This window comes from Rhopalosiphum padi, chromosome 2, assembly GCF_020882245.1.
Source record: "Rhopalosiphum padi isolate XX-2018 chromosome 2, ASM2088224v1, whole genome shotgun sequence".
Classification (NCBI taxonomy): Eukaryota; Metazoa; Arthropoda; class Insecta; order Hemiptera; family Aphididae; genus Rhopalosiphum; species Rhopalosiphum padi.
The window spans coordinates 58,319,612-58,332,225 of NC_083598.1; the positions used below are offsets into that span (position 1 = coordinate 58,319,612).

At 26.1% G+C, this 12,614-nt stretch overlaps 1 protein-coding gene across 2 annotated transcripts in view; it reads right to left on the minus strand.

Moving 5' to 3' along the window:
- LOC132923505 (thrombospondin type-1 domain-containing protein 4) overlaps positions 1-12,614 on the minus strand; it is a 60,182-nt gene that overhangs the window by 27,651 nt on the left and 19,917 nt on the right. For both annotated transcript variants that reach the window (XM_060987547.1, XM_060987546.1), the window contains 2 exons: positions 10,597-10,696; positions 10,140-10,279 (listed from right to left, as the gene is read on the minus strand). In XM_060987547.1, the coding sequence (XP_060843530.1) occupies positions 10,140-10,279; positions 10,597-10,696 (240 nt within the window). The remainder of the gene's footprint in view (positions 1-10,139; positions 10,280-10,596; positions 10,697-12,614) is intronic.

A 12,614-nucleotide genomic window follows, 5' to 3' on the forward strand; every position in this document is an offset into this window, starting at 1 on the left:
TATTAATATTATTCACGTGCACATTATAGGTATAACCATGTACGGCATTTATGGATAAATGTCAAAAAATCTAAAAAGAATATCATAAAATTAACTTGTCGTGTCATGTCTTATTAACTAACAAGATTAGCTGTATTTTTTTTTAGATTCTGAGCAAAGTAAACAATGTATTGGTTTTACTATACCTACATACGTTTCTTTCTTTTTTGTATTATATCTTATATCTGTGGGTGGAACTACTCCAAAAGTTTTATATGATATTTTAATTCAATTTTAAATTTGTATTTGTATGACTTTAAACCTGTAATATTTAGGTACTTAACCATTTACAACAATATCAATCAAATGTTATTTTATTATAACTTAGTACAAAATAATATGAAAGTATTAAAATATAATTCTTAAAAATAAAATAAAAAAGGAAAAACCCTAAAAAATTAGGTTTGTTATATATAAATATAGTTTTATAGACTACAGTATTAGAAACTTACCTATATATAAACAATATTTTCAATAATATAAAAAAATATAGAGTTTATGAGAATACTACCTATTATGTTAAAAGAATCACCCTATATATAGTAATGAATAACAATTTATTATACTGATTTTCATATTTAAATAGGTACTTATATTAAATTATAAATTCCACATTATAATATCGTTTCGGGTTACCAATTTAATAAATGCATTACAATAAAATAATAAGTATCTATTATGCATTAACTGACAAACAAAAGAATTAACATAAATGGGTTAAAAGTTTTAAGGTATCCAGTGTTATACAACATATAAAAAAAAAGATCGAGGATAAGCCACGGACAGTGTTCAATACATCGTGTTTATGAGAACAGTATCGATGAAAAGTCAAAATCATTATCACGCGAAATGTATTTTACATGTTCGACGAAATGTTTTTCAGTGCCACAGGCCCTAACTTAATAGCTCTATTAACTGACTACACAAAAACCGATTGCCCGCGATATCTTAATTTCTTTAGAGATATCATCTGGGAGGGGATTGAAAAAAACACTACTAGTCTAGTCTGGAAGCTATTTCGTTCCGGTACCAATTACGATCACAAGTGATAACATTTATTTTAGTTTTTTCGTACTACGTGCACAATCGAAAAGTTATAAGATTTTAGTATCGAATACAATGAATGTATGTTCAAATCTATAGAAATATTAAGTACTATAACATGTATATTCAGGAGGATTAATCCTCAAAAACATGCGTTCAATGTTTACTAAATCCGTCGTTAAGTACGAGACACTGATCTCATGACATTCTAAGAAGTATAGGTATATTTTGGACTGGATTATGTTAAACGTTATTAATGTGTCCACTTTCTTTTACATTTCTATACAGCATAAATAACATGCACGTCAATCATCTGGGTATTTTGTTTTAAAATCAGTCATACAATTGTTTCTTTTAAAAAGTATAGAAAATTAATTTTTTAATGTAAAAAGTTTTAATAAAATTCATAATAGTTTATGATAAATAAATGCTGCTATTCAAAATACACTATAATATATTTATATATGATATATAAAAGTAAACGTAACAATAGAATTACTAGTAAGTATAGTAGTAATAAGAGGAGATGAAGAGTTAAGAAACTGAGCCTATAAAAAAAATCAGTAGTTTTAAGCCTGCTGTCTCAAATCTCAATAGAATTTGAAATCCATTTATTAAATTATTGTTTATAATAATCAATAAGTTATAATTTTATAGACACGTATTAAAAATATATGCAAAGACAAGATTATTTTTATAAATAGCCCGAGATAACGCTATTTTATAAGTAGGTAAGTACGTACTTTTATTTTACTACCACGTCAATAATAAACTATACGCTTGATCTAAAATTAAAAATTAGCTCTCTAACTGAATAAAAGATCAAAAATAAAGTATAACTTTATATAATTCAATTCCAAATACAATTAAAAATATATACATAAAGTTATAAAATACTCATATATTGGTAAGTATCTTTATCGTGTGGTCAAGTATTATATTCTTATTCTACAAATCTTGAAAACTAAAGTACGCATATTGTAATCATATACAAGATATCTTTACCAAATGAAAGTTTAAGTAGGTAATAAATAACTGTAGTGTGTAATGTTTGGAAAAAAATCCTCCATAAACTTGCAATAAAAAAATTAATACATCATTATTTGTAAATGCTTTTTCCCATTGGTGAGATGGGCGGAGAGTAGATAACTTACTAAGATATTGAAAGGTCCAAAACAGTTTGTGGCTGTGACCCCAAGACAAAATCCCGAGTACAAGCTGGCAGGTGCGTGCGAATAACGGAAGGCATATAATTTATTTATGATGTGTATACAAATTGCACGGCTGATGATCTCAATAGTCAATACTACAATGAAGTATTTTTTTCCCCAAACCGTTTTAAAAAGTGTGTACGCCTAGTTTTCCGGATATTAAAACTATTTAAAACGCAACCGGTTCACGTGAGGTTACAAGCGCGCGTGTGTATCCGTTGCTCAATAAACGGTAGTTATAATAGAAATGCAAACAGCCGCTCTAAAAGAGCGTTCAATAACGTTTCCGCACTATTGAACCGAACGCAAATCGATACGTACAATGTATGTACATCGATATATAGTTAAATACAATATCATCAAAGTACATTATAGGGGAGTTTACCAATTGTGCTTTTTTTTAAAATCAGACCAATTGGCTAAATAGCAGCTATTGGTAATTTAAATAACTACAATAAATTAAATAATGAAAACTTATTAGTTAGCTATAAATATAATAAATATAGTTTTTTTTTCACATTTAATCAATTATTGTGTTTTTTAGCACAATTATTAGTATATTGACCATAAAAATAAGAAGCGCAATCTGTACACTGGTCCATTATAATTGCAGTAAAACGTATAATATTATTATAGGATTTGCAATATTATACTACAATATTATAATTATATAGCAATTGCGTTACATGCCCATATAGGCAGCTAATTACGATAACGATGACGCAAAATCCTCTGACTGCCTGACGCTCAAGAATAGTTACAAACGTATATATTATATTGTATACAAGATGATTCTTTCGGCCACGTATTATATCGAAACGTAATACAAACGTCTATCAAAAAAAAATTTTTATAGACAAGCCATTAATTAAAAAAAAAAAATATTTTTTTATCGGTGCAGTTATTTTTACTTTTTTTAATGACATTATACATTTTCAATTTCAATTTTATATTCATATGCAAAATATTTTTCTGAATATTTCAATATATGAAAATCAAATAATGAACAGTTAATTATAGTTAAAAGTATTTAAAGTATAGAAGATCGGAGTAGAGTGGCACAGGAATACTCTGTAAAATGTTCCACTTCTTCGCTCATCTTAACTTTAAAGACCTATAAGTGATTATAACTACTTCACCCATGGAAAATGGATGATTTTTGTATATGCAATACCTAGTCATTTATTTTTTAAGTTAAAATATTTTAATTTGCATATTTTATTAGACAATTATATGCCGTCATTTAAATAAACCATCTGAATCCCTAACAATGTGTATAGTGGGTGATAGACGCATTCTTTTAGGAACCCAGAGCAATCTGATTGACAACACGCGCTCAAACTGTTCACCACAACTTTATGAAAAGACTTGCATCGTGCTATGAATAATAGATGATAAATGGTCATCGTATAGCTGGCGTAATTTTTAAAAAATAAAATGGTTAAGTATAATTGTCTAATAAAATATGCAAATAAAATGGTTAAAACTTAAAAATTAAGTTTTGCTTATTGGTTAATCTGTAATTATTATAGTTCCGTGGTCTACTTTCGGTATTTAAATTAAGCCGTTATAATAATAAGAACGCCGTTGTCTGTAAGAATATCTAATCGTTATACCACGTGACAGATGAGCAATGTACTGTTTATGTATAATACTTCAATGAATATAAAAAAAAACAATAACGGGGAATAATAATATATAGGCTTCGTGTTTTAAAATGTACGTACATCTAAAACGGTATTTTTATCCAATTATTATTGTTTTTTTTTTTAGGTCTCAATATAACGATTATAATATGTTTCATATTTTTACAACTTCGGAATAATTAAATAACCATGAGATACAGAACATTACATAGATCCGATGATTATGATTAGTGGTGGAAGAGAGAAATATTAAACATTTTTTTTTTTTTAAATGTATTTAAACTAAAATCGGTATGAAAAAATAAGATACGGATCTACACATATGCTAATTATCGACAAAAATATTTTCCTTTAGAACTATAGATATACTGTAGTTAATCTCTAACTAAAAAATATTACACTATACGTACAAACATCTAGGCAATTAATATCATAAAAAAGTATTGCTAATAATTAATGTAAGCAATATACAAATTTTAAATCAAGATTTTAATTTAAAAAAATATCAATAGTGAAAATATTATTTTATTTTTATTATTTAAGTAACTTTTTAAAAACATATTATTATTTATTGAATCCAATACAATTATAATAATGTTCAATATATCAGAGTTATTCTATAAGGTAAAAAATATTTAAAGGTAATATTATTTAAATACATTATTATTGACATAATGAGAATAATCAACCAACATAAATTTATGATAAAAAAAAGATCTAATTTAAAAATTAGACAACAAAATTACTTAAACAATTTAAACATGAAAAATGCAGTAATAGTTATGTATCTACAACACAATATACATATTGCATAACTACTGCGAAATCTTATCATATTTAACTATACACTTACGTATATGTTTTGTTGTTAAAATGTATTATTTTTAATAATATACGAGTACCTAAATAATATAATAATCTTATCTAATACAAATTGCATAGCTAATATAGAACTCAATGAAAGGACAGCAAAAATAAAAAATAAAATATTGAAATCTCATAAAATAAAGTACCTAATATAGTATATCAGTATATCACTCAAAATAAACTACAAATAGGCTGAATAGAGGGAATATAAAAATTGATTATTATCACAAAGAAACAATAAAAAGTACAAATGGCACAAAAATATGCAATACTTGTTTAAGTATAACATAATACTAATCAAACACGAATATTCATAGAAGACTACATTTACTTATCACTTATCACTTATCGTATTAATCTTAACTTTAAACTTATGATGATCTACAAATTATCAAAACACGATCACTTACAGAAATCCAACTCGAGTACAATACATAGGTAATATAATACCTGTAAACCCATAAATTTAAAATCAAGTCCATCTAAAAGATATGATTTTAACTTTAACTTCGTATACGAATTCGATTTTAATCAATGTTTTTAAATTAGGTACCTATTATGTTTCACGTTAATTTAGAACGATCTATTCACAAATATACACACCCATAAAATATGTAAACTAATCTAATAATAAAGTATCATACACATTGGCGATCACCTTATACAATTTATAATTAATATATACATTATAAAATATAATTTATTTATTGTAACTTAACCTACGCAAATATTTATTACGTAAAGTTGTATATTATAGTCTAACAATAGGTCTCATCAACGGATCAAATACCGCTCAAAATACGCGACCTATAATTATTTCGCATCGTCTAACTCTTCTTATTTTAAACGAGGTTAACTTGTAAATTAAGCAATATCAATCATCAACTGACACTCCTTTGTTGTGATCGAACGTTAGATGGGTATTACTGGAAGCATGCCAAAATACCAAAATATGATCACGGTAAGCCGAAAAAAATGTAGATACCTATATATTTTATTTTCAGGGTATCAACACGTTTACTTCAAAAATCTAAGCTACGTCACATGCGTATTCAATTTAATGATTCAATTACGAAATCATTTCTTCAAAGTAATACCAAGATAAAATATCATATTAAAAAAAAATACTTCATGAATTCATACAATATATTAAAATTTTCTCATTGCCCAAAAATGTATCCATAGAAAAATCACGATTAAAAACCAATTTATGTCTCACTATACTCTGGATCTAAAATAGATAAAGATAGAAACGATTAGAAAATATGAACAATATTGCCTTCCAGACATCTAATAAAAGTATGATAAATATTTTTTATTAGATGAAAATAACTCGGCTTTTTATCTGCAATCTTTCTTTGCCTGAAGTAATAATTTTAGAAACTTCAATAAAATTATAGAAAGTAATGCTACACACAATATTTGCATTTATTTTAGATATATTTAACTACTAAACTACCTATATATAATATAATATATAATATAGTGTGTTTGCATTGTTACTGACTTACACATCTTAATTCTTAATAAACGACATTGTGTACGATTAATATAGGCACCTATAAATATTACTCAAAATTATATGCTATTAATAAAAACGTGACTGATAAATAAAAAATGATTTACTGTATTTTTTTAACAATAAAAAATACTTCCAATAACAAAAATAAAATTACACATTATTTAATTCAGAGCTATTCAGTTTTAAGTTTAAACTTGATGATATATTTTTCTGATAACAGTTAAATTGAAAAAATGTTTTTTAAAGAATTGTAACAATTTTGTTTTCAATTTACATATATTATAACATTAAATACGATTATTTATAAAGCGCACTATTAACTAAGTGAGAATAAATAATTATTGGATATGAAAATTAAAACATCAAATAATTACCGTGGCAACATTTAAAGCAAACATACGGGATATATATAAAAAATAATAATAATTATGTCAATAATTGTAAATACCTACACATTTTCCAGCGAAAAATGTTTTTCGTATCCATTTTGAATATTATAACATTCTTCTTTACTTATGTTGTTTGTTTTTCAATAACTTTAGATGAAAGTCCACTATACAAGGAAGACTTTCAATCATTAAATCGTACTGACTACCCAGAAACAATGAGCATTGAAAATGATGATATTCTTGCAAAAATAATCCGAACATTTTTGATATTTGGATATATAATATCATTGATCATGATCATTTACGTATGTAAAAGCACTAATAAGAATCAGCCAAGTATTAGTGAATAACGACATCATGGTTACATTTATTTACGTTTATAAAATATATTTTTAAATTTGTAATAAACTTATATAAAAATATTTCTATACAATGTTAATTGTGTAACTATTATAATGCATCGATGTGTCACCTAATTAATAATTATTACAAAACGATATTTAAGGCTGGACCGATTATGTTTATCACATAACAAAACACAGATCATATTTCTTTATTTGAATTATCCATTTTAATCTGAACGGTAAATAGAGAACCGACAACCCAGTTTATAAAATAAATTATGCGACAGCATGTAGTAGGTTTCATATGATATGTATGACATATCTACTTCTAGATTGATTAATTTCTAGACAAATGAATAATTTGTTTACAGTACTCTGAGCTGTTTCCTCGCATTTTGTGATAATACATTACACTCGTATAAGCTACTGGTCCTCTACAACGATTCGTTTATAAAACATCATATTCCAGTAGAGTACACAATGTTATTATAAAAAAAAGTGTACATACGATAAGTTTCATACCCCCAAAGGAATTACAAAGAAGAAACTATTATTTATGTTAACCGATCCTTGAAATTAAAATTTATATACGATCATCTCAAGTCGTTAATTATTAACATATTCAATAGTTGACAAAAACTACTTTAAACTTACATAGTTACATCTTTAAAAAATGATCTCGAGTCATTATTTCCACCACACTAATTAATAATGTCAAAATATTTTCAAAACGTAACTTTATTTAAATAAACTACATTATAAATTATGAATAAACTGTAACAAAGTAGATTTATGCTCATATTAAATCAACATAATATTTAACAGTATACTCCTTCCAAAATTCAGTTAGTATTACACATGTGCAACATGTGTTGCGGAACTACTACTGTCTGTGGCGTTACTACTATATTAATTTACTTTCGAACGAACATTTTAATCAAAGTATGATAAAAAAGATAAAAAAAAAATACTATTTATACAGTACAAAATTACTTATAAATAGTTATTTTGTATAAAAAAATCTATACTTAAATAGCTACTTGTTTTAGATGGATTATAATATTTTTCAAGTACTGTAAAGTGTAAAGGACAACAGAAACGAGAACTAGTCGAGGAAACCGCCCAAAAGTAGGTATACACGTATACGTTGTATGTAATTATGTGGTTCCATGTTCACACCTATGTAGCTATGGATCATTAAAAACGTTAAACTATACACTATTATTTACAAGCCGGTTGTCGATCGACCATTTACTAAAGCATTTTAAAATATTTTTCTCGTCATTTATTATCAATAATAGACATTCATTTTGTGTTAATCTCATTTGCAACTGCTTACTATCATATAAATCATAAATTATGAAAACTAATCCAGTTTTTTTCAAGTTTTCAATGACCTCATAATATTTTTTAAATGTAATAATAAAAATATTTGGTTAACTGGTTTACTAAGCTAAAAACTCAAGTACGATTAAGTTTATAGTTAAATAATAATTATTAAGATCTATAATAAGCTTTAAAAAATCTTCCAAAATTATTAATATTTTTATAGCTTATTACTTTTATTTTCTAAACCACTCAAGTCAGTCAGTAGAGCCGCACATAAAAATACTTTAAATAAATATTTACTGAATTATAATTATAGTTTAATTAATAGTTCTAAAAGTAATACCTATATAAGTACAAAATATTTATAATTAAAAGCTAAAAATAAAAATTAAATATTTTAGCTGTTTTGAAATACAATTTTTTTTGAGTTCCAAACTACGTAATAATTTTTTTACTCGTTCAATTCACGAATAAATTTTAAATGCTATAAAAAACATAGTCGCATTGTATACAAAATATTTACATCAAACTAATACTATTCTAATTTCCTTGGAATATTGTATAATTCATCTACAACATTAGAAACAATAAAAATTATGAAAATAACTCAGTCATGCGCAAAAGCTTTTGTGGTCCACGACTAAGACATAATCAGAACTAATCTGATGATTTGTAGGCGGTACCACGGTAATTAGTTGCCCAGTCATCGTCTATAAATTTAAATGATTCCCAGCACGTTCTCTGGGGTGAAAAGGTGTTTCGTATCCCGGAGGGAAAATATAATAGACACCTTATTTTCATTATGTATATAATAACATAATAATATCCAAAATACCGCCGCTCAAAATGGTACACATATTAATGAAGGCACAATCCGTTAAATATTGTCTACAAACGATTTGAAAAAAATACCGACTATAGTTTATACCCCACACAACTCACAAGTAATATTCCAGATAATTAATCGTCAAGAAATACGATAATTTCACTAATCGCACTCAAAATATCATAATTGATGTTTGGTTAATTTTATGATAGCTTAATAAAAATATTGTGTACATGCAGTACCGGCTAGTTAATTCCGTAGTATCCTACAAATTAATTTACCAAATATTTTAAATCTACTGATTAATTCATAGTTATTAAATAGATAAATTAAAAAATTAGGTATGTATCTTAATTAAAATAAAAATATTTTATAAGTGAAATTAATACCGTATATCAAATACTACTAAAATTATAATTTTATTTATTCAAAACTCCAACTTATAATTTGTGATATACTTATATCGGTTTAATTTATCAATTATATTTATTACTTGCTATAATAATAAAAAAAGTACATTCACATACGTATAAACATTTCTCGCAGCCAATTAACTATTTCTTTCATACCTCATATTTTCAACTCCATTGATTCCCCTTGCTCGCTAACAGAATAAACTTCAGAGTTCCCATATATTTCTCAATAAATACTATTCTTTCCATATTCTTCTATCCACTTCTCACTATATTTTTACTTTTCTCGTTATCCGTTTACTAAGACTTTCCAACGAGCTCACTTCTTTTTCTTTATAACAAATTGTCATTCTGGCCATTCTTCTGTATTTTTTTTCTATTGTTACCGTTTTTTTTATCTTACTTTATAAAATTATTATTACTTTTATTAATATAAACATTTTATTTTTCTTGTTTTTATGGGCTTTTTCCTCGTAATATTATCTTACAATAAATCAATATCCACTTACCTTACATTGTCCTTCCACACATATGTAAGGTCTTGAATAGTCTGTTCCATTGCAAGATGTACCATCTATTACCTTTGGTTTTAAAGTGGCATAGAAGCGATATCCTATTGCTCGACAGTTCAATGCACATTGATTTGTAACTAAAACATTAAAATCCAATTTAAAGAAAAAATTATAAATAATTACATTTTTTTATAAAATAACATAAAACGGTGCTTAATTTTTTTTATATATAAATATAATAGGTACAACGTATTTGCTTTTGTTATTTTCACATCATATAGCTTATATTTGTTAACTATTTATCCAATAACAATTAATAACTTGATATAGTTTCAAAAAATTATTAAAAAATACTTTTAAGACGTCATAATTTTTAAAATAATACTCATAAAATAATAATTTTATTATTTAATATGATTTAGCAAACCAAAATAAAAATACCTTAAATACTAACCTTGATAATATGCTGACCATGTGTATTTTTGACCACTAAATAGCTTTTCGTTAAACGAAGAACATTGAGTTTCTCGAAAATCGGTATTATTTAAGCAAAGCTGAAAAAAACATTTTAATTAAATATTATTTAAGCATGGGATTTCTGATATTTGAATAATTAAATACAATATATATTTAAATATTCAAAAATAGGCTAAACATCGTATTCTAATTCGTATTTAAAAATAATTATATATCCATCAGTAATACATCTATAATATCCAGCAAATAATTTTTAACTGATCCGCCATGACTCACAAGTCACAACGCCCATGAAATATTATTTTTCGTACATATTTAGACAAGCCTGGCTCTTGTTTTTATGAAAATTTTAAAAATGTATTTTATATGAATTACGAATATAAAACAAAATAGCATTTATGAGCTATGTTATAATGTTATTCTAATATGAGCAGACAGCAGTACGTAATTTTATGGAAAGAAAATGAAAAATAGCTGGATAAGATGAAATGTTTCCAGGCACGCTGAAATATTATATTCAATGGGTTGCATTCAAAACAACCTAATTGTCAAACGCATTGTCTCCCGAGTATATACGTTCCGATTACCTACGCATACGTCCTTCTATAAATGTCTGTTCAAAATGACAACCCAGTTAAACACGCGTGTCTGCTTGTGAGTGTTTTTTTTCAATATGATCACTCGTTTATCTTCGCCGCCAACAATCTTTACCATAGGATCGCAATTTTTTTGTATGTACCTCCACGTATACATTCTCCGAAACTAATACACTTTGTTTGTATAATTTGAAATAATATATGTACAATAGCGGGTCTACCGCGTCTGCTTAAAAGTTTGATCACACATGTTGAAACCAACTGCTTTATAATATCGTATTATTATTTATCTGCTATAGTGTACACGGTGGAGTTTACGACCCCCCCTCCTATTGTCGGGTATCGTTTTTGTCTGCATACCATGTGAACCTCTTGTATTTGAATTTTTCAATTTCACACAAGACGGCTTTTTATTAATACGTATTATTGAATTTCCTACTATTAGACGTGATAAAGATTGGCGTGTGTCAAATACCAAGAGAGGGTCGCATGCGTACAACTAAAATGCCATCAACAAAACCGAATGACGGTATTACATTAAATGACAAACGGTGTTGTGTAGTTGAATTGTAGATAAGTACAGCTGTACAATGCGGGGTTACAACAATACCGTGTTAAACATTAAAGATAATATTAATGCGTTCTTTAAGAAAGTCTATGTATGTAAATGTTCATCAGGTGCACCTGAAAGAGCTGTAGGTAAGTGACTATGAGAGAAAAAATAGAACTGTATTTATTCGTGTTACTGTCACGAAACCCATTCTATGATAACTATGGTCATTCGTGTTCATATTAATTTTAAAATTGTGAAGTAGGTGAATAGTAAAAATAAATCATTTCTTAGTATCTATATTTGCATTAGTATATATATACCTATACAAATAATATGTACCTATTGTACTTAATGAGTAATGACTATATAGTACATTAGTACATGTACCACAAACTAATGTTTTTTTTAAATTAATTTATAGCTAAACAAAATAATATTACGAATTACAAGACAAATTTAAACCTATGTATAAAATAGATGATAGTCTATAGAATATAATAAGTGTAAACTATACAATGTACACTATACATATATATATATATACGTGTTGCCTTCCAAGTTCTAAATGTCAAGTATTTTAAAACCCTTCGTGTTTTCTTTTGCTATAAACTAAGTACTTACTTTATTTTTGTTCAATATCAATAGTAGTTAAGAAAGGGTCAGATTCTTAGTTGACCTTTTATTTTTTTCACATAATATTTTATTTTAATTATTTCAATAGTTATCATGATTTTTATTTCAATGAAAATAGTTCATTACAATTTAAATATTCCTATTATGTAATATATTTATATGTATACTATGAACGGTTAGAACTCAACATGTATATAAAAAATAGTAAAATAG